The sequence below is a fragment of the Diaphorina citri genome, unplaced genomic scaffold (genome assembly GCF_000475195.1).
Source record: "Diaphorina citri unplaced genomic scaffold, Diaci psyllid genome assembly version 1.1 scaffold98, whole genome shotgun sequence".
NCBI lineage: Eukaryota > Metazoa > Arthropoda > Insecta > Hemiptera > Psyllidae > Diaphorina > Diaphorina citri.
In genome coordinates this window covers 268769-291864 of record NW_007377535.1, presented here as the reverse complement: position 1 = coordinate 291864, position 23096 = coordinate 268769, and the positions used below count along the sequence as shown (strand labels likewise).

The 23096-nt window shown below is 36.6% G+C and overlaps 2 protein-coding genes and 1 long non-coding RNA gene across 3 annotated transcripts in view; 2 read left to right on the top strand and 1 right to left on the bottom strand.

Moving 5' to 3' along the window:
* LOC113473971 overlaps nt 1–15942 on the top strand; it is a 44850-nt gene extending 28908 nt beyond the window's left edge. The window contains exons 4-8 of the mRNA XM_026833528.1: nt 11903–12137; nt 13426–13666; nt 14339–14458; nt 15151–15239; nt 15827–15942. Coding sequence (XP_026689329.1) covers nt 11903–12137; nt 13426–13666; nt 14339–14458; nt 15151–15239; nt 15827–15942 — 801 coding nt within the window. The remainder of the gene's footprint in view (nt 1–11902; nt 12138–13425; nt 13667–14338; nt 14459–15150; nt 15240–15826) is intronic.
* On the top strand, nt 4770–5622 carry LOC113473976 (carboxypeptidase B-like). The gene is made up of 2 exons (XM_026833536.1): nt 4770–4821; nt 5424–5622. The coding sequence occupies exons 1-2, from the start codon at nt 4818–4820 to the stop codon at nt 5615–5617; spliced, it is 198 nt and encodes a 65-aa protein (XP_026689337.1). The 5' UTR covers nt 4770–4817; the 3' UTR covers nt 5618–5622.
* Nucleotides 15943–16238: 296 nt separating the features above from the next.
* LOC113473979 lies at nt 16239–16978 on the bottom strand. Its single transcript, XR_003395731.1, has 2 exons — nt 16662–16978; nt 16239–16452 (listed from the first exon to the last, which is right to left on the bottom strand). It is a non-coding gene; the product is annotated as an uncharacterized LOC113473979 (long non-coding RNA).
* Between the last annotated feature and the right edge of the window lie 6118 nt (nt 16979–23096).

Sequence of the window (23096 nt, the reverse complement as noted above, 5' to 3'; positions counted from 1 at the left end):
ATAAACCAACAATGGGTCTTTTTCATAACAATCTACATGGCAGCACTTTTCCAAGAAGTAACGAAAAATCGGAACAACTGACGACACCAAATCCAGAGTCTGTCAAAAATAATGTTCTCTTTGGACACTCCAATGGCTCTTCTGAGGAGATTATAAATCAATTCTTAAATTCACCATTAGATTTTAATGATTTCGAGCAAAGTTTTGGTTCCACTCCTAAAGTACCTGATGACATCAAAGATATATTTGACTCAGGACAAAACCATGAAGTAAAAGGAAATGCAATGTTCCACCATTAGATTTTAATGATTTCGAGCAAAGTTTTGGTTCCACTCCTAAAGTACCTGATGACATCAAAGATATATTTGACTCAGGACATAACCATGAAGTAAAAGGAAATGCAATGCTAGATAATTTCGACTCTTTTAGAAACAAAAGTCATAGCGGTGTATCCAATTTCCGTAATCCTGTGACTAAGACGAAGCAAACCAAATGCTAGATAATTTCGACTCTTTTAGAAACAAAAGTCATAGCGGTGTATCCAATTTCCGTAATCCTGTGACTAAGACGAAGCAAACCAACTTCTCCCAAGTTACAAACACACCAAAATTTCTTCAGTCGTTCAGATTAAGAGACGTGAACTCATTTCAACCCATCTTACTTGGTGCCGCACCTGAAAACCTCTCTCCGTTCAAAGACTATTTCGGAAAACTAGGAAATGTGCAGACTCCTTTTCATGAGGATTATCATATCCTGAGAGCAGTACCAAGTCTTTCCAACATAGTGAACTATCAAAGAAAAGCAAATTGATAGATCACTTCGAAGTAGTTCACGAAACTCATGACTTACACAATGATGAACCTAATCATATCCTGAGAGCAGTACCAAGTCTTTCCAACATAGTGAACTATCAAAGAAAAGCAAATTGATAGATCACTTCGAAGTAGTTCACAAAACTCATGACTTACACAATGATGAACCTCAGTACAAAACTATTCATACTAATGGACAAACAAACAAGGGCAACTATTTCAATAACCAAAGAAATAATATCTTGGAATCCGAAAACAACAGATTTAAATCAGATAATGATCTACGCAATGTTAAGCCCAACATTCATTCGGCAGCTCTGATAATGCCACGCAACAGATACCCAGAAGAAGTCCCCTATCAATATTTTCCACATAGTTCAAACAGTTCTCATAATATAAAAAACTACATCCCTACAGCTGAAGAAAATGAATCAGGTGATGCGGGAAACATTGATACACCTCAAAATATTATAAACTATAGGCCTACCATTCTGGATGACTCAAATTTCAGATCTAACTTGACGAAAAATACGTATGGAGAAAGATCTAGTGGAGAAGACACAACAGATTCAACTTATTACAACGACTATCCTGCAGAAACACCTAGCTACACAGATCATCCTGAGAATACCACTAATAACATCAATGGAAACATGGATCAGTATTCTGATTATGAAAATACAGACCCACCAAGAGATGAATACAGTGAATTGTCTACACCAATAGGACCCGGAATATTTGAGAACCCACTGAAACCTCCAACAATTATGTCCACTGTAGATCCATCGTCTAGTATTGGAAGTTATGGTTTCTATGATAATGCTAATAAAAATCAAGAAAACATTGGAAATGTTCCCCATTTTGATTATACGTCAAATGAAGAAATTAACACAAGTACAGAGACTACAGAGAAAGATTCAAATAATAACCTGCAATTCTCTGGCGGAATCACTTATACGTCCCAACTTACCAAGGACATTATTGATCAAGTCCGCAATGTTTACACTAAACCTCCTATACACCATTATGGCATTCCAAATATTGGAATAAATACTGCCACTTCAAAACCTTATGTGCCCGAAAATCTAGTCTATCACAAAATAGTTAAACCAACAACGTATGCAACTTCTCAAAATTTCAAGGCTAAAATAAATCAGTTCTTGAAAAATAAACTGCCTCCTGATAAACCAACAATGGGTCTTTTTCATAACAATCTACATGGCAGCACTTTTCCAAGAAGTAACGAAAAATCGGAACAACTGACGACACCAAATCCAGAGTCTGTCAAAAATAATGTTCTCTTTGGACACTCCAATGGCTCTTCTGAGGAGATTATAAATCAATTCTTAAATTCACCATTAGATTTTAATGATTTCGAGCAAAGTTTTGGTTCCACTCCTAAAGTACCTGATGACATCAAAGATATATTTGACTCAGGACATAACCATGAAGTAAAAGGAAATGCAATGCTAGATAATTTCGACTCTTTTAGAAACAAAAGTCATAGCGGTGTATCCAATTTCCGTAATCCTGTGACTAAGACGAAGCAAACCAAATTCCCCCAAGTTACAAACACACCAAAATTTCTTCAGTCGTTCAGATTAAGAGACGTGAACTCATTTCAACCCCTCTTACTTGGTGCCGCACCTGAAAACCTCTCTCCGTTCAAAGACTATTTCGGAAAACTAGAAAATGTGCAGACTCCTTTTCATGAGGATCACTTTCATCCTATAAAATTCGAGCATAACATTGAAAATATAATGCACATCGCGGAACAAATAAATCCAGAGCATATTTTGGATGGACGTTACCAGACAATGTCCAAGGACCCGTATCCATTATTGAAAACACATGCTGTCCGTCCTAACAGAATTATTCTTCGAGGAAATCATAAACCATCAGAAAATCACTCGCCCTTCTCTAGTCACAGCTCTGAATCTTTCAAAGGGATTGATATATTTCTACCCAGGAAAAACAAATTTCTAAGTATTGGCAAAAACGTCGATGTATTGACACCAGCAAGAGGTGGTGGTCATCTCATAAAGTTAACACCAATACACAAAATACCAACTCTTGTCCATCAACTTGGTCCTGATGACAAATCACTTGAAATAGAGATAATTACGGAGCCCAAAGTGGAGTCACATACTTCACGTCGTGAGTACATTGAAGAAACAACACTTGATGCTGCTATAACTGAAGCACATGATAAGAGCAACACTGACATTAACGCCACACCAACAAACGAAATCCGTTACTATGGAGGGTTTCAACCATCATGCGAAGAGACTTCCAGGCCGTCACTGAAGACATGTACTCATCTGCTACGGAAAATTATCAAACTATGCAAAAGAAAAATGTCGAATCGACAAATATAACCACACCGAAAGGCAATTTGAAAACAAATCCATATGTTAATGTAAAAAGGAGTAAACAATCTAAAAGTCACACTGAACCATTCTTTGTCGGTGTGGTGAACAATACAAAGAAATCAGTTCTATCGAGGAACTTCAGAAAAGAAACTGAAGATACCTTCGTTAAACCCATTGAAGTTACATTGGAAAGAGTAAATATTCCTTATAAAGGCAAAAGCAACCTTCTGAAGACATGTACTCATCTGCTACGGAAAATTATCAAACTATGCAAAAGAAAAATGTCGAATCGACAAATATAACCACACCGAAAGGGAATTTGAAAACAAATCCATATGTTAATGTAAAAAGGAGTAAACAATCTAAAAGTCACACCGAACCATTTTTTGTCGGTGTGGTGAACAATACAAAGGAATCAGTTCTATCGAGGAACTTCAGAAAAGAAACTGAAGATACCTTCGTTAAACCCATTGAAGTTACTTTGGAAAGAGTAAATATTCCTTATAAAGGCAAAAGCAACCTGGACACAAGGCCTCAACTGTTGAACGATTTTGTGGAAACCCCAAGCAATAACCATAGTATAAAAACCCCAATAATCAAAAATAATGAATACAAAACTCCAATTCAAATACACCAAATTTTGTGGAAACCCCAAGCAATAACCATAGTATAAAAACCCCAATAATCAAAAATAATGAATACAAAACTCCAATTCAAATACACCACAACTCTAAAATAAAGCATACATCATACTTGTCCACAAGTAGCAAACCATCGTTTTCAACTACAACAGAATGCTGCTCAGAAACAACGCCTAAAGAGGATTTTTCCACGCATACCAGAAACTATGCAAGCTTTGTACAGCGATTTTGTGGAAACCCCAAGCAATAACCATAGTATAAAAACCCCAATAATCAAAAATAATGAATACAAAACTCCAATTCAAATACACAACTCTAAAATAAAGCATACATCATACTTGTCTACAAGTAGCAAACCATCGTTTTCAACTACAACAGAATGCTGCTCAGAAACAACGCCTAGAGAGGATTTTTCCACGGATACCAGAAACTATGCAAGCTTTGTAGAACGTTTTCCCACCTCCCTGTAGACGCAATTTCCAATTTCACGAGTACATACCTACTTTGATTTTTTTTTTTTTTTAAATATATATGTTTACAGGAAGCAAAAATTGTTTGCTACACCTGTATAATTTCTTACCTGAGTACCTGGTATAAATAATTAAGTCTAAGCTGGTCTACGCTTTCGATGATTTGCTGAATGCTGAAATACCTACCTATTTCAGGACGGATTGGCCACGGCTGTTCGGGGTGCCATATTCAATATCACAGGAACTCGATACAAGATAGGATCCACAGCTGATATAATGGGTAAGATTCTTCCTATCACTTTCTTTCTCTCTTTAATCCTTCATAAAATACATACCTACATTATTCTTCTGCCTTTGCCTAGGAAGCATAATAGACTTAATATTTGACAAAAAAACTTTCTATAAATCTAGATATTCTAGATAAAGGTCACAATGTAGTGGAGATGTCAAAATTCCCTATTATGTCGTGCCATATTCAATATCACAGGAACTCGATACAAGATAGGATCCACAGCTGATATAATGGGTAAGATTCTTCCTATCACTTTCTTTCTTTCTCTCTTTAATCCTCATAAAATACATACCTACCTACATTATTCTTCTGCCTTTGCCTAGGAAGCAAAGACTTAATATTTGACAAAAACTTTCTACTATAAAATCTAGATAAAGGTCACAATGTAGTGGAGATGTCAAATTCCCTATTATGTTTTGCACATTGCATACCTAGATAATACCAGGCTTACATACATTTTTACTTTTTATGGAAAAATACCTCTGTATTTCGGGCACATCCACTAAACATACATACCTCTTCTTCCTCCTCCCCCTTCTTCTTCTTCTTCTCCTCCCTTCTTTCCTCCCCCTCCCCCTCTTCTCCTTATTCTTCTCCCTACTCCTCCTCCTTTTCCTTCTTTTCGATTTTACTTTTTATGGAAAAATACCTCTGTATTTCGGGCACATCCACTAAACATACATACCTCTTCTTCCTCCTCCCCCTTCTTCTTCTCCTCCCTTCTTTCCTCCCCCTCCCCCCTCTTCTCCTTATCCTTCTCCCTACTCCTCCTCCTTCTCCTTCTTTTCGGTGATTTTCTCCACGTTTTGACTAAACTTTTGGGCCTTTTCTTTCAGGTGTCAACTCTGGAGGGAGCGATGATTGGGTGAAGGGCTACGTGGGAGTAAAGTATTGCTACACGGTGGAACTACCAAGAGGGGGAGCACAAGGCTTTGATCTCCCCAATGATCAGATCCGTAAAGTTGTCCACGATATGTTTGAGGGAGTCAAAGTGTTTGCGAGATTTATCGAAAGGGAATTTGTCGTATAAAATTTACATAACAGATCCTCTTTCGATTAATCTCTTCTCTTTCGAAAAAAAATAATATACTTAAACGATAACTTTTCACTGGAGACGTGTAAAGATACTGTGAATCTGTGATATCCTCAAAAATTACCTACTGATGATTATAATAATAAATAGGGCATGTTCTTCTTTAGGTAAGATTTTGATTAATGTACAAACATTTAGATAAATTAGGTGACGTCACGACTATTTTGAACATTTTTAGAACGAGGAATTCAGTTTAAATTTTTGCTGTATTTGAGGTACCTTTTAAAGACACCTTTTTAAAGTTTTTCAAGAAACTATAAGACAATTTGTGAACTTAGCATTGGATTTTCCCCAACATGTTAAATAAAAATCGACCATTCATATTTTATTTTTTTATTTTTACCCAAATGCATTATATTAAATTATTCAGTATGCAAGATGATGTCAAATAAAATCGATGAATAGCATTTGGACCTTCCCTGAGACACACAAAGGTTATTATGTAAAGTAGTTTACCAGTTCAAATAGGTTAGTCATTCAGGAAGTCACCACAGCGTGGGAAACCACGAGGCGTAGGTACCATATCCGATAGATCTCCCACTTGTATGACAGCGGACATACCTGTCTGGTGATGGTACAGGAAGTGACAGTGGAAGAACCAGAACCCTGTGGACAGTAGATTCGAGATGAGCTGTATTTTATCACGCTACTTTTTTTTCCACCAAGGAGATTCCTCTTTGGACGTAATCAGAAATAAATGAAGAAGAATAAAAAAAATATGACAATAAATGTGTCTAAAACAGTATTTTACATCACGATAACAAAAACATCCGAAAATGGCCTCAATCAGTTCATAGGCGGTTCTTGCCTAAATTTTTGGGGGGGCTTGATTTTGAAGGTACACCTTCAAAATTTTGATTTAGCTTTATGTAAAAAATCTGGTGTGAACATCACACGACTTTCCTTATCCTATTGAATGATGCTTATTTGAGTATTATTTTATCCTAACTTTTACCGATCTCTAAACCGTTTAGTCGGTATAGCTGAAAACCGCCAAAAAACGGTCGAAATCCGTCCAAAAGTGGTCAAAATACCGCCAAGATTATTTTTGTAGAAATAATACAATAGTTTATGACATTATGACTCATCTATTGGACTCAGAATTTATCTGAAACGTTCAGACCAAAATTGGACCCGCTCAACTCTGGGACCCCAAATTTTAACTTGCGACGGACTTTGATGCAACTTGAACCTGTACCAAAAGCTTCATCGGACCCAATTATAGATATTCTAAAGGGGTAGGATTCGATGTGGTCAATCATTAGGCTTTTCACTTTGGTGTTTATCTGCAATAAATTACCACTTGACTGGGTAGATTGGGTACTTGTATAGAAAACTGATATCTCATTGACAAAGAAGGCTCATTTAGATTTTAATTAATGGACCCTCATTAGTTCCATCACATCACAGCATCATTATCGTCACTATACTTTTTGTTCTCGCATAATTACAGGTACAAAGGTACTCGTGCTGAAGAAATAAGTAGACAATTCAGAACGAACTAACGAGGTTTCTAATTTCCAGATCAATTCCTACCTGAAACATATCGCCCGTATCTACGGACATAAGGTGAACGTTTCCACTATAGGAGAGACCATCGAAGGCAGACCCATCCAGGCGGTGAAGATATCCCATGGTGGCGTAGGCAACCCTATTATAGTCCTGGATGGCGGTATTCATGCCCGGGAATGGATTGCTCCCGCGACGGTGCTTTACGTGTTGCAGCAACTTATGGAGAATCCAGAGAATTTTCCAATGTTCCGGAAAGTTGACTGGATCTTGATTCCGATGTTGAATCCCGATGGCTATGTGTATTCCATGACCAAGGTAGGTAAAGAGTTATTGCTTACCGTTTATATGTTTATAGATATGTATTTGTTTTATTGTCTTCCACCCGACTCGAGTTTTGCCTATTTTGTAAGCGTAGAGATCAGGGATGTGGGGTGTCTTAAACAAGTATCCATAAACATATAAACGGTAAGCAATAATGTTAATACATAGGATGTCTAATTTAACCTAACCAATAATGGGTGAAGAGTTGTCTAACGATATACTCTCAGTGCGGTTAAGTTAAACGAAATTTCCGACCACGAAAGTTATGGTGACGTAATCAAACTAAACTCGGAATTTCCTAGATACTTGTATGTGTCCATTGTGGTAACATGCATAGAGATGTCATTAAAAATCGTACCTCACCAAGTGTATAACCGCACACTTACTGGATAAACTCAGTTAGCCAGCTGTACCTACTTGGTCTCGGATGGTCACCCAACCAATTACACTGATTCTAATGTTACTTAGCCAAATAGCCATAGATTGGGATCGAAGTATATGAAGTAAGAAAATATACCATGTAATTCTGAGACATCCTAGGTAAACTAAGGGGGTCCTATATTTTTCAAAAATGACTAGGACTGTGATGGGTAAGATAAGGTACTTAGTTTACATAAAGTCCTTAGTGTACTAATAAAATAGGATTATTATCACAATAAAATCAACATATTTACAATTTACAATGGTCAATTTCAGGATCGAATGTGGAGAAAAAACCGGGCCAGGCCAAGAAAATCGGAAACTAATCAATGCTATGGTGTCGACTTGAACCGAAACTTTGGTGTATTCCGGGGACGAAGGCATATTAGTAAGTAACAGAAACAAAGGAAAACGCTTAACTTTTGGATATTACCCGATATGTACGAGCCTCGGTGGTGTAATGGTTAGCAAGGTGGGCTTTAAACCTGTAAGTTGGTGGTTGAAACGGATAGTGATGAGATCTCAAATATTGCTTTTTTTTTCTGAACTTGAGAATTACCATGTAGTAAAATGAGATATGAGATAAATGTACCCAAGTAGAACTATATCATGTGTAGAATCTAGAATTATAGATATAGCTAGGGATAGGTTAATGAATAATGAGCAACTAACATTAGTGTTTGAGACACAAGTGTGTTGCCGGGTGATTAAAAAACTGTGCCTAATGAACAAGAGTGCGACAGTGCCAAATTCCTTTTGCATACATTTTGAACACCCTATATAACTTGGCTTGACCAATAGATCAGTATAGCTCAACAATCATGGATATAATTATTAAGTACCTAGTTTGTTATCAGTTATCGTTATCATCCATATCAAAACATCGATCGATAATTTAATTAACGTCATCGGAAATTTCCTATTGAACAGTACCTATACACAGACTACAGAGAGTCAATTTGGAAATTTACGCATCCTCTCTTGTCATCATGATTTTCGAAGGAAATTCTGTTTCTTAGCATGTAGGTAAGAAGGTACCTACTTGATTAGATAAATTAGGTATAGGTAGGTACCTTCTTGATTAGATATAGGTGCCTACTTAGTTACTTACTAATGACCAGAGAAGTTCAGAATATGGCACTTATTTTTTTCCAAAATATGGCACTAAAAAACATGGCAATATGGGACTTATTTTGGGAAAATATGGCATTTATAATTTAAAATCATGGCAGAATAAGCGATTTTTTCAAGTATCAGAGGCAACTGTTTTACATTTTTCCTTGGAACGTCAGATAAAAATTGAATGTTAAACGTTTTAAAATAATTTTTCATTGTTTTGACTTCAGATTTGGATTTTTGAGTTTCTAATGAACAAGAGTGCGACAGTGCCAAATTCCTTTTGCATACATTTTGAACACCCTATATAACTTGGCTTGACCAATAGATCAGTATTGGGTTTCGCAAATTCGCTATTTACGTACCAAACTATATATAGATACCTTCTACTGAAGTATAAAACCTACGAGTACCAATACTTGAACTTACTTCTGGTACCTACTATCAAATTTGGAAAACAGTAATCATCATTAGGACCTACGTGTGAAGCTCATGCATTCATACCAAAACCTTCAGTCTTCCGGATTTGAAAATGATCTAAGAAATCTACTTCATGGTCCTCTAGTAAATTCAAACCCTGCTATTAGGCAAGGAAGTAACGAGATGAAATATTAGTAACTTTTTTTTTGTTTTTTTTTTTTTTTTTTTTTTTTTGCAAAAAATCTTTGTTCTTAATGTTTTATATTTTCCCCTAAAAATGCTTAAAATATGGCAAAATGTATGGCAAAATAACCTAAAAATGCATGGCAAAATGCATGGCAAAACACGGCATTTTAGGCTTTTTATGGCATTTATTTTTCCAAATTTCGCTAAAATATGGCAAAATAGTATGGCGCCATGGCAATATGGCATTTGAACTTCCTTACTAATGACTAATGGGTCTGGCTTGGGGCACAGCTAGAGATTTCCTTTCCGTACCTCTTTTGCCCCCCCCCCCCCCGCTCTCACCGTTTTCCATACAGGGTGTAACCTATGTTTTGTAGTCATATTTTTTTACCCGAACTGAGTCCCGATGCTTTTGGGTCAATAACGAAGTCAGTCCGTTTAGTGGACGGGTTCACTAAGCGGATTTTAGTGACGGGGTATCTCCTATTACATTAGTAACTACTTACTAAAGGTTCTTAATGCACGTAGGTAAGTTGGTAAGTTCCTACTAATGACAATGAATTACACCAAGGTACATATGTAGATATTAGAGAAAGATTTATTTGATTGGGTAGAACTGCAAGATCACAAGAGCTTTGGTATATTTTAGTAACAAGTAGGTAGGTATGAGAAAACATGATATTATACAGTTGTAATTTTGTTGGAAATTAAGTTCTTATTTTGTTGCACTTCATAATAATGTAGGTACCTATGTATGATACTTATGTATGGGTATCTAGGTATCTACTCTAGGTGCAGATATTATAGGAGTAACAAGTAGGTAGGTATGAGAAAACATGATATTATACAGTTGTAATTTTGTTGGAAATTAAGTTCTTATTTTGTTGCACTTCATATCAATGTAGGTACCTATTTACCTATTGCGATTTAATCTCTGGATGTCATCAACAGCGGGATTACATTAAGAAGAGTTTCAAGTGTATTTAAATGGGGTATAAAATGGGTTCCATGTGGAAGAATAGTCCCACAGTTCCCACATGGAAATGGGAATAATTATATACAATAGGCAGATGATAGTTATATGTATTAAGTTGTTAATGTTTTAATTTGTATGTATTATTCAAAATAAATAAAAACGATCTTTATTATACCAAAAAATTGCTCTCAGAAGGAAATAATGCATGAGTTAATAACTTAATGCGACTGCGCTTGGTTTCAATGCACTTTTATCAAGTTGACTGCAATTTGTGCATCATTATCACGCATCATTGGACCTGAAGATCATTACTAAGGTCGTTTAGAGAGGGGCCTTCACCCTTACCTTCAAATCTTATTAGGCCCTAGAACTTATAATCGAATCTGATTGTGCGGCAGAGCACCAAAAGCCAAGTTTCAGTAGGCTCGCCTGTGTAAATTACACAAATCAATTCAGCAGATTTTTCTCACCTGCCCATCAAAGCCGTGTACAAACCAAAAGTACACTTCTTATCTACGACATTACGAGTATAATGTGGGTGTAAATACAGGAGCATTATTTGGGTATTTAATTTACGATTTGTCCGCCCTCCTGTTTACCAGGCGAATGCCTTGACCACTACACCACCGAGGCAGGTTAATGGTCAAGGCGCTCGCCTGGTAAACAGGAGGGCTCGGGTTCTATCCCAGAAGAGACATGGAATTTTATCCTCATGTATTTGAGAAATTGACAACATGATAATAGAGTTCCAAGGGTTAGGTGGTGGAGAACGCCTCCGGCGTGACCAAGCCTAGTGGTTACAGTTGGAAAAGGCGAACATGTCTAATCCATAACCCTCAAATCTGAGGTCACACATTGGCAGGATTCTTCTACTCCACTTTAACTTTCAATTTCAACATGTAACTTATTGTGTCATTAAAGCTTTCAACTTATAACTAATTGTTTCAATCATTATGAATTTTCATACTTAAAATGGTTTTCTACTAAATAAATTGATTACAGGGTCTGTACCCTTGACAAATGGAGTGTGCCCGGAGGCATGTGATGTGTTCCAATTCACTCGACCACATATCATTTACAGGGTCTGTACCCTTGACAAATGGAGTGTGCCCGGAGGCATGTGATGTGTTCCAATTCACTCGACCACATATCATTATCCGATCAATTCCTTTGTCTTGTTTTTGTAGCTCCTGCTCTGATACCAGATAGTCGATAACTCGATAATGTTAAATCCGCGAACAATCCGCATGACGGTGACACTAACTTTCCAGGTGGTCCTGGGTCACACTGAGGATGCTCTGTCTGAAGTTCTCAATCACATCTATTTCGTGTCGGCTCACATCATTAGCGACAAACCCCGGGGACGATGGGCCATCAAAGAGGAGAAGTTCACATCGCTCTGTTATGCGGGGCATTTACCCGGATTCACCATGAGCTACAATAACCACGGCCTGGTCTACTCCATCAATGTGGTGAGCGCCAAGACACTGTCCGCTGGCAAAACCCGTAAGTGTAGACAATATGTTTTCAAATGTTCGGAGTTGTCTATTAGGTCATTGTTGTTGTTTTCGGCTCGCTTTGTTGTTGTTTTCAAATGCTCGATGTGTAGACAATATAAATAATAAAGGGGCGTTGCTAAAAGGATTTTTCTCTAGTATAAACCCGAGTGTGCGGAACTCTTTAGAGGTGCTGCAGTTGGATTTTGGAGAAACTAAGGTTGAAATATACCAGTGAGGGTGCTTCTAGGCTCCATCAAGGCCCGGGAATAGCAGCTTACCTCGATACACAAAAAGCCCACTCAGAAGTTTATGCTCATACGGTTCTCGAGACATTCAACTTTTAAAATGGCTGGCTAGATACTCTTCTTACTTTTTGTCTTCTTCAATAATGCGCTTTAACTCTGGAATGCCAGGTCGTTCACACCTTTTCTTACTTTTTACTTTCCTTATCCTATTCCTATAGGAAGGAAACTAATGTAATTGGGTTAAATTTTTTCTTCCATCTTCCAGCTCGATTCTTCCTGACTCGCGCTCTCCTGGGGACTCGTAACTTGGAATTTTCAAATGCTCGATGTGTAGACAATATAAATAATAAAGGGGCGTTGCTAAAAGGATTTTTCTCTAGTATAAACCCGAGTGTGCGGACTCTTTAGAGGTGCTGCAGTTGGATTTTGGAGAAACTGAGGTTGAAATATACCAGTGAGGGTGCTTCTAGGCTCCATCAAGGCCCGGGGATAGCAGCTTAACTCAATACACAAAAAGCCCACTCAGAGGTTTGTGCTCATACGGTTCTCGAAACATGAACTTGAGAATTACCATGTAGTAAAATGAGATATGAGATAAATGTACCCAAGTAGAACTATATCATGTGTAGAATCTAGAATTATATGTAGATATAGCTAGGGATAGGTTAATGAATAATGAGCAACTAACATTAGTGTTTGAGACACAAGTGTGTTGCCGGGTGATTAAAAAACTGTGCCTAATGAACAAGAGTGCGACAGTGCCAAATTCCTTTTGCATATACATTTTGAACACCTTACATAACTTTGCTTGACCAATAGATCAGTATTGGGTTTCGCCGTTTCGCAAATTCGCTATTTACGTAACAAACCAACTTTTAAAATGGCTGGCTAGATACTCTTCTTACTTTTTGTCTTCTTCAATAATGCGCTTTAACTCTGGAATGCCAGGTCGTTCACGCGCCTTTTCTTACTTTTTACTTTCCTTATCCTATACTTCCTATAGGAAGGAAACTAATGTAATCGTGTCAAATTTTTTCTTCCATCTTCCAGCTCGATTCTTCCTGACTCGCGCTCTCCTGGGGACTCGTAACTTGGAGGAAGCTCAGAGCGTTCTCCGAGACCGTGGCGTCGGCGCTGCCGATGGGTTCAGTGTGAACATGACCTTCCTCAACCAAGAGGGCAACCGGTTGTTCCATAACGCAGAGGTCGGACCTAACCAGGAGGGAAATCCGGAGTCCGCGGTCAACATTCTGACGTGCAGTCAGGGGGAGTTCCTCTTCCATTGTAACAAGTGAGTGAAACAGTTCGAAGTTCAAATAGTCTGTTTGTCATCCTATGGGAAAACAACTCGAACAATGAGGATGTTAAAGAACAGTGATGCCCAACTAGCGGCCCGTGGGCCACGTGTGGCCCGCAAAGCTTTTAGGATGGGCCCCCTCAGGCTTGATTTTTGCTCTTTTACTATGGGGTGGACTCCGAAAATGGAGCATCCACCTCCCATCCCCTCAAGAAAATCCGAGATACGGGCCTCCTCAACTGTGTATGTGGCTGCCATTGTAGCATGTGGCTCGCATACAAATGGAAGTTGGAAATCCCTGTTATAGAATTAATTTTATTACAAATACTTATGATGGATTTCATTAACCTTCTCTCCAGCCTCAAACAGCCCGTTAGCTTAACAGCAAATTAATTGGAACTTAACTGGCTGTTAGCTTAACAGGAGTTCTAATGACTGAATAAATATTGGTGAAATCCAACATTATTGTGTCTCTTAATCGCCCATCTGACGAGGGACATACTACGAAATGGGCATGCTACGACACAGACCATCATGAGTCTAATGTAGCAATTGTTTCATTGCTACAAAACAAAAACGGCGGCGAAACACTCATCTCATTCTAAAAAAAGAAAATAAAATAAAAAATTCTGTCGAACTCATCTTTCATCTTCTCCTATTTCTCAGATATCTGCGCCTAGATGTCCCCGAGGTAATTGGAATGATGATCGACAGCAGTGATCGACGTCAAGAGGTGATGGACAAGTTGGGCGCCGTCAAAAGCAAACGGGACGTCATCAGTCTGCTCTTATTTTGTTGCACTTCATAATAATGTAGGTACCTATGTATGATACTTATGTATGGGTATCTAGGTATCTACTCTAGGTGCAGATATATGTATTTAACATGTATGATAATTAATTAACTATGTATGATAATTCAGTTCTTATTTTGTTGCACTTCATATCAATGTAGGTACCTATGTATGATACATTGATACAAGGTTCTGAAATAATTGGTACCTACCTAGGCCTATAATTATTGAGTCGACTCAAATATGAGAACCAAAAAATAGGTAATTTTCATCCAAGGACCAATACCAAAAAAAGGTACCTATGTATGATACATTGATACAAGGTTCTGAAATAATTGGTACCTAGCTAGTCCTATAATTATTGAGTCGACTCAAATATGAGAACCAAAAAATAGGTAATTTTCATCCAAGAGACTTTAATGTTTCCGGGTATTCTTATTTTTGTTTTGATGGAGGTTTTTCTTTATGAACATAATTTACTACAAAATTGAACTTCCTTTATCAGTTTTAAAAAATATTGGTAAGTTTGATAACGATAAAATACATAAAACATAGTTAGTTAGCTAGGGTGATTGCTTTGGGCTGACAGTTTTAAAAAATATTGGTAAGTTTGATAACGATAAAATACATAAAACATAGCTAGTTAGCTAGGGTGATTGCTTTGGGCTGACATTTTCAGTCTGCTGGGAGATCAAACCGGAGGCAAGCCTAATGACGGAGCCCATCCCATATTTCGAGATGAAGAGGATGGTCGAGTGAAAACTGTGGCAGTAGGTGAGTAGAGTAGAATAATCTAGTGATTCCCAAACTGGGGGCCCTGAAGGACTTCAAAACCCTCCCGAGAAGATCATATGGCCCTGCTACAATATACAGTAAAGGGGCCGCGTTCACAATAGAGAAAAAGTAGCGGCGTAGAAAAAAAAAGTTTGGGAACCGCTGGCAATAATCTATTGAAGACTCATTAACTTTGTGAAGCTCCAAATCAACAGTAGGGGAAGAATGATAGATAAAGTTACCATTCCTTCCTTACCGTTAAGAAAAGAATATCCAGCTCGAATGAGACTAAAAAGTTCCCTTTATCCCAGCGGTCTAAACAAGGTATCGTTTATTTTATGGGTTTAATAAGAAAATACAACAAAAGTTTATATGTATGTTTATAACAGTTTAGTAGTAACATTCCTCCCTTACTATTGAGAATGGAATGCCTTGGTTATAGCTAGCTCGAATGAGAAGTTCCTTTACCCCACCAGACTAAACAAGGTCTTATGTAGTTGCTATAGAATAATTTTATAAATAAAAACTGTTCATTTTATTTTATAACAACATTTTTGGAAAATTAAATTGAAATTCTGCTGTTTCAGGTATCTTTGATTTGGAAGCGAAAACCTGGAGTATTTACACCGACAACCCGAAGAAAAGCGACCCCATCGTTGTACTTCCGTTGGACATTAGAAATAACCGTTTGATAAACTGGTAATATTATGGGTTGGGTAGGGTGTTCTACCCATTATGGAGTACCTATGTTATACTTTCAGTGTTAGAACTGTGGCATTCCGCGGGTAATACTTGGAAATCCCGCAAAATCAATCCCACACGGGATTGGTCAAATCCCGCGTGAGATCCTGCGGGATTGCAATCCCTACACACGTAGCACTGGTTCTAAGGCCAAATCAGTTAAAAACCAACATGATAACAAGAAAATCAGTCTTTTATCAAATTCAAGTCCAAAGGGGCCCTTTGCTAATACATACTCGTATGTAAATACATGGACCAAATCAAATCAAATCTAGCTTCAAAACAACTAACCAAAATGAATGAAATAATTCCTTGAATGGTGGTGGCTCAAGAGTCACAATAAGGGGGAAACATCCCCATTGAAAAATGCATACACAAGGAAAAAGACCATTTTTATTTCTTTCTTTTCAATATATTTTTCGTTGGCACGTAAATTTAATATTACCACGTAATGTAAGTACCTACTTTTAAACTATCACTAAAGACTGATGGAATCGCATGGAAATTAGCGAAACAAAATAAGCATAACCATTGGTCTGAAAAAATAGCATGAAAACGGCACAGAAGTTAGTTCGCAAATCATCTTCCTATACCTACTGCGAATGAGTTGCTTTTTTCTACCAGAACAAAGTCAATGGTCCATGTCCAAACAGGAAGGCATATCTTGTCCAACTTTTAAACTCACCTTTATTTTCATAAAAATATAAATAATTCATAATTTTATCATTTAAAAATATTTGGTTTTTATTTTCGACTTACGCTAATGATAAGTTATTTGAGGTACTAGGTACCTAACACAAGCTGGGGTTATACTTGCACATACCTTTGCTTTGATAAAATATATGACTATACAAACACTTGAGGAAAGAGCATATGATACAGGAGTTCCATAAATCTATAGAAGAGAAAAATAAATACATGAGCTTTCTTGTGTAGAATTCAATAAGTTCCTATGTAAAGAAAATTAAAATTCACGGAGGTAAAGACTCCCATGACGAATGGTGAAACTTTTAGAACTGTCCGACTTAATGTAATAGAAAGTCGTGTGATGTTCACACCAGATTTTTTTATTAGATAGTAGGTACCTAGGTATTTCGCAAAGAGAAAATTTCAAGAGAATGTTGTAAGAAGTCTTGTTTACCTATTGTGGATGGAACTCATGGAACACCCTGTTTTTTCTTTTTTTTTCCTTTTTAATTTTCCCCTAAATCTATCTAAATTATTTATTTGTGCAATTGTTTCTAAATCTTTGTTCTCCTCCCATTTATCATATTTCTCTCCACCTTCTCCTCCTAATCTTCCTTTTTCTCCGTTTCCTCATCCTGTTCTTTTTTTCTCAATTTCTTCTTCCTCCTCCTACATATCTTTCTTTTTCTCCTCCTCCTCATCCTCCTCCTCCTCTTCATCTTCCTTTTTCACCGTTTACTCCTCAGTCTTTTGAAAACTTCGATTTATCGTCCGATTTGATCGTGAGAAAAATCCTCACCGTGTGTATCAGGCTTGAAATATCGATCAGAAAATGAGAGCCAGAAAATATTGCAATAATAAAAAAACTTACCGAAAACAACAAAGAATAACAACAGATTTGGAAGCACAAATTATATGTGGTCTTTGTAACAAATCCTTTAGGAATTTGCGCGGTCTGAGACTACATGTGGCTAAAAAACATCGAGAGAATTCCATGGCGCACATCTCCCTCGATGAACTAGATGAGACGAATACGAATTTGATCAATGATATTGTCTCCATGAAAAAGAGCATTCCTATACTGAAGCGTGTTCCAAAAGGTGCTCGAAATATAATAGCTGAAAAGCTTTCTCAATGCATTTTGAAATGTGTCAATAGTAATACGTTTGAAGACTGGTTTGAACTCATGCAGTTCTCTTACAAGTGTTTGAGGATTCCAGACAAAAGGAATAATAAATCACTTACGACTCTCGTGAAATGCAATGCATCTTCTCAAACGCTACCTGAGGTTAAAATTGTGAAATGTGTCAATAGTAATACGTTTGAAGACTGGTTTGAACTCATGCAGTTCTCTTACAAGTGTTTGAGGATTCCAGACAAAAGGAACAATAAATCACTTACGACTCTCGTGAAATGTAATGCATCTTCTCAAACGCTACCTGAGGTTAAAATTACAGACAAAAGGAACAATAAATCACTTACGACTCTCGTGAAATGTAATGCATCTTCTCAAACGCTACCTGAGGTTAAAATTATTCAGAGGAAGAAGCCTCTGACAATTCAGCAACGTGTTCAAAAGAAAATAGAAGACTTTGATACAAAAGGCGCTTTGAGAATCATTAGTTCCAATGACTCCATTGCTGATTGTACTGATGAGAACCATGCAAAGTTAGTTCGCATGCATCCTTCGCCTTCTCGTGACATTATATTTTCTGGCATTTTTTTTTTTTTTTTTTTTTATGGCTCGATCTCTATCACTAACGGACAGAAACGAACATTTTCTTTCGCAGGATTTCATTCCGTGACCACTTTCAAGTGAATGTTCATCGAGTGAAGAGGTTTTTCTAAGTTGTAGCGCTTTCAGTTTAAATAAATAATCAAATTATTTCTACCAACTTGTGTCAGTAAATAATTACCTATTTTTGAAATTCTCGGATATTTCACGTTAGGAAAATCGAGTAAGAAGAGGCACATAAGATTTTGATAACAGCTTTTGGGAAGTGATTTTTGTCGTTCACGGGAGGAAAATAGTAGGTACCTACCTAAGAAGAAACTCGTTTGAAAACAGATTTGGGGAAGTGCAATTTATTGTCATTCAAAAAAATTCTGTTCCCTAGGCAAAGCTTATTGAACTAAATATTCGCCTTTTGGCATGCTACCTACATCATTGGGATTCGGGACAAAATCGATCGATATCTGCTGTGCATTCAGTCCTGTTACACACTTTGCCTGCGCGTATGGTTGAGCTCATTTTCTAAATGTCCAGACTTGGGATAGATTCACTCAGGATGTATTTTCTTATCTCCAGTGTCCTTATGACAGGATGCTTGGGAGAAATTCTGTCACCGGCCTGGCAGCAGTACTATCCATCTACGCAAAGGTAAGTCCAATTTTGTATTTTTTGTATCATGAGTCATGAGGAATAGGATCAAAAGTTGTTGATCAAAATCTACAGACTACCCAGACAGGTACCAATATTTAGATTCCGCGTCCAGTTTTATTAACAAAATGCCTCAAATACACAGTTTCCAAAATGAGAACGAATATAAATAAATATAAATTCTTTACAATACTCGTAAGTATAGAATTTCGAAATTCCAATCCATCAAAACAAAGGATAAACGAGTACAAAAGCAAATCATGCATCTCAACAAAATGAAGCCAGGAGACGACTCCGTTTCGTTAGAAATCTGCCAATTCTAATGACACAATGAATGTACATAATCGAGCGAAAGTGGCGGCCGTGATAGCAGTTATGTTTCTGATCAACTTTTACTACTTCAAGTCATGGAGAAAAACACCACAGTAAGTACTTCAAAGGCACAGTGAAATAAATCTTACGAAATTTTCGAGCCCTCTATTCAAATTTCAATTCAAAATTCATGATCTGGGAATTAGTTTGAAAAGTAGGACCCAGGTAGCTTCAAAGATTCAAAGGTACAAAATAGCTTACAAGTCATGAAAAAGAGATCCTCTAAAAAGCGGACACAACTTTTCTTTTTTGAGAATCTCCAATTATATCCGCGTCCAGTTTTATTAACAAAATGCCTCAAATACACAGTTTCCAAAATGAGAACGAATATAAATAAATATAAATTCTTTACAATAAGTATCGAATTTCGAAATTCCAATCCATCAAAACAAAGGATAAACGAGTAGGACAAAAGCAAATCATGCATCTCAACAAAATGAAGCCAGGAGACGACTCCATTTCGTTAGAAATCTGCTAATTCTAATGACACAATGAATTTACATAATAGAGCAAAAGTGGCGGCCGTGATAGCAGTTATGTTCCTGGTCAACTTTTACTACTTCAAGTCATGGAGAAAAACACCACAGTAAGTACTCCAAAGGCACAGTGAAATAAATCTTACAAAATTTTCCAGCCCTCTATTCAAATTTCAATTAAAAATTCATGATCTGGAAATTAGTTTGAAAAGTAGGACCCAGGTAGCTTCAAATGGCGGCCGTGATAGCAGTTATGTTCCTGGTCAACTTTTACTACTTCAAGTCATGGAGAAAAACACCACAGTAAGTACTCCAAAGGCAGAGTGAAATAAATCTTACAAAATTTTCGAGCCCTCTATACAAATTTCAACTCAAAATTCATGATCTGGGAATTAGTTTGAAAAGTAGGACCCAGGTAGCTTCAAGGATTCAAAGGTACGAAATAGCTTACAAGTCATGAAAAAGAGATCCTCTAAAAAGCGGACACAACTTTTCTTTTTTGAGAATCTCCAATTATTACAATTGTGACGGTTTTGAAACAATACAATACATGGGTAATTATTTACGTAACAGGATCTGTAGCCATATCTTTTATTCGTAGAAGTGAGGAGCGATTATCTCGATAATCTCGATTTTATTGTTTACAGATCTTCAGAGGCACAATCATCGGGTTCAAACAATCAATTCAAATTGATCAAACTGATATTATCACCATCGAGCAAAAACAATGGCAGCTGCGGAGCCATTCTGTCACAATGGAGTGAAGTTTACTATGTCAATGATGTAACTACTGGCGTTACTTCAGTGTTCATACAGAATTCTAGATCTTCGCACCAAGACACCAGAACATCTCGGCAAGATATCAAAATCTCCATTGTTCATTTGGATCACCATGGATTTGTCAATTCAGGTAGCACACTTTTCAGAATATATAGTTTTGTAATCTTTCTTACATTAGTTGTTTTGGTACCTATTAGGTAGCACTACTTTTGGTAGGCTTCCTATTTCTTTTAACTTACAATAGATTAAAGCACCAGAGCAATAATTTGTTTACTAATTTGCCAATATCATTGTCTAAATCTATGTTCTATCAAAAACACTAACTGATCTTATCTTTTTGCCTATTTCAGAAACACTTTTACAGAATCATTGGACTTCTAGTTTTCTATGCAACATCCGAGCTTATAAGATGGATACTGAGAAAAGAAGAACGGACACTCGTAGCATACAACACGAAATGAAAAATTTATTCAAGAGAATAATAAAAGAAAATTCGGTGACCACCTATTAGGTAGCACTACTTTTGGTAGGCTTCCTATTTCTTTTAACTTACAATAGATTAAAGCACCAGAGCAATAATTTGTTTACTATTTTGCCAATATCATTGTCTAAATCTATGTTCTATCAAAAACACTAACTGATCTTATCTTTTTACCTATTTCAGAAACACTTTTACAGAATCATTGGACTTCTAGTTTTCTATGCAACATCCGAGCTTATAAGATGGAAACTGAGAAAAAAAGAACGGACACTCGTAGCATACAACACGAAATGAAGAATTTATTCGAGAGAATAATAAAAGAAAATTCGGTGACGAATACACCTTCCCTGTACGGACATTTAGCACAAACAAATGATTTCTTTATAATAATGTCAAATTGTGTCAGAAACGTAATAGATATCTTCGAAGAAAACAAAGTTCAAACTGTGTAGCACAAACAAATGATTTCTTTATAATAATGTCAAATTGTGTCAGAAACGTAATAGATATCTTTGAAGAAAACAAAGTTCAAACTGTAGAACAAGAACTGAATTGTTTGGATAGGTCAACACGAAATTTCTTATCTTTGTATGAGTTTTTGTTTGGATTAAAAAAGAGTTCGTCGAATAAAATCTTCCAATCAATAACAACAGTTCCAAGTTTAGATGATTTCTACTTCGGAAAACTTGACTCCCTAGAAACCCAATACATAAACCATCATGATCAAAACATGTCCGCTGATTATTCCAAAGAAAATGAAACACACTGGATTTGTCAATTCAGGTAGCACACTTTTCAGAATATATAGTTTTGTAATCTTTCTTACATTAGTTGTTTTGGTACCTATTAGGTAGTACTACTTTTGGTAGGCTACCTATTTCTTTTAACTTACAATAGATTAAAGCACCAGAGCAATAATTTGTTTACTATTTTGCAAATATCATTGTCTAAATCTATGTTCTATCAAAAACACTAACTGATCTTTTCTTTTTACCTATTTCAGAAACACTTTTACAGAATCATTGGACTTCTAGTTTTCTATGCAACATTCGAGCTTATAGGATGAAAACTGAGAAAAGAAGAACGGACACTCGTAGCATACAACAAGAAATGAAAAAATTATTCAAGAGAATAATAAAAGAAAATTCGGTGACGAATACACCTTCCCTGTACGGACATTTAGCACAAACAAATGATTTCTTTATAATAATGTCAAATTGTGTCAGAAACGTAATAGATATCTTTGAAGAAAACAAAGTTCAAACTGTGGAACAAGAACTGAATTGTTTGGATAGGTCAACAAGAAATTTCTTATCTTTGTATGAGTTTTTGTTTGGATTAAAAAAGAGTTTGTCGAATAAAATCTTCCAATCAATAACAACAGTTCCAAGTTTAGATGATTTCTACTTCGGAAAACTTGACTCTCTAGAAACCCAATACATAAACCGTCATGATCAAAACATGTCTGCTGATTATTCCAAAGAAAATGAAACACAGAACACGTTTACAGATAACAAGAAATTGGTGAAAAACGAAATAGACATGATTGAAAAGAGTCAACTCCTATTAAAAGTCAGTAGAGATATCGTAGAAAATAATATTACAGATACGAATACGGAAACGTGCAATACAGAAATTGAGTCTAATAGAAAAATAAATCTCAACCCTGTACAAATCCATTCAAATAACAGCGAGGACTTATCCCAGGAGAATAGTAAAGAAGATCTAAGATCAGAAAAAATTCTCGGAAAATATACATCAGTAATGGAGAACGCAACAAATATCGAAAGATTAAATAATTCCAGTACGGAAATGGGCAATAAAGGCAGGAACAACATATCCTTTGAGAACTAATGGAGAACGCAACAAATATCGAAAGATTAAATAATTCCAGTACGGAAATGGGCAATAAAAGCAGGAACAACATATCCTTTGAGAAT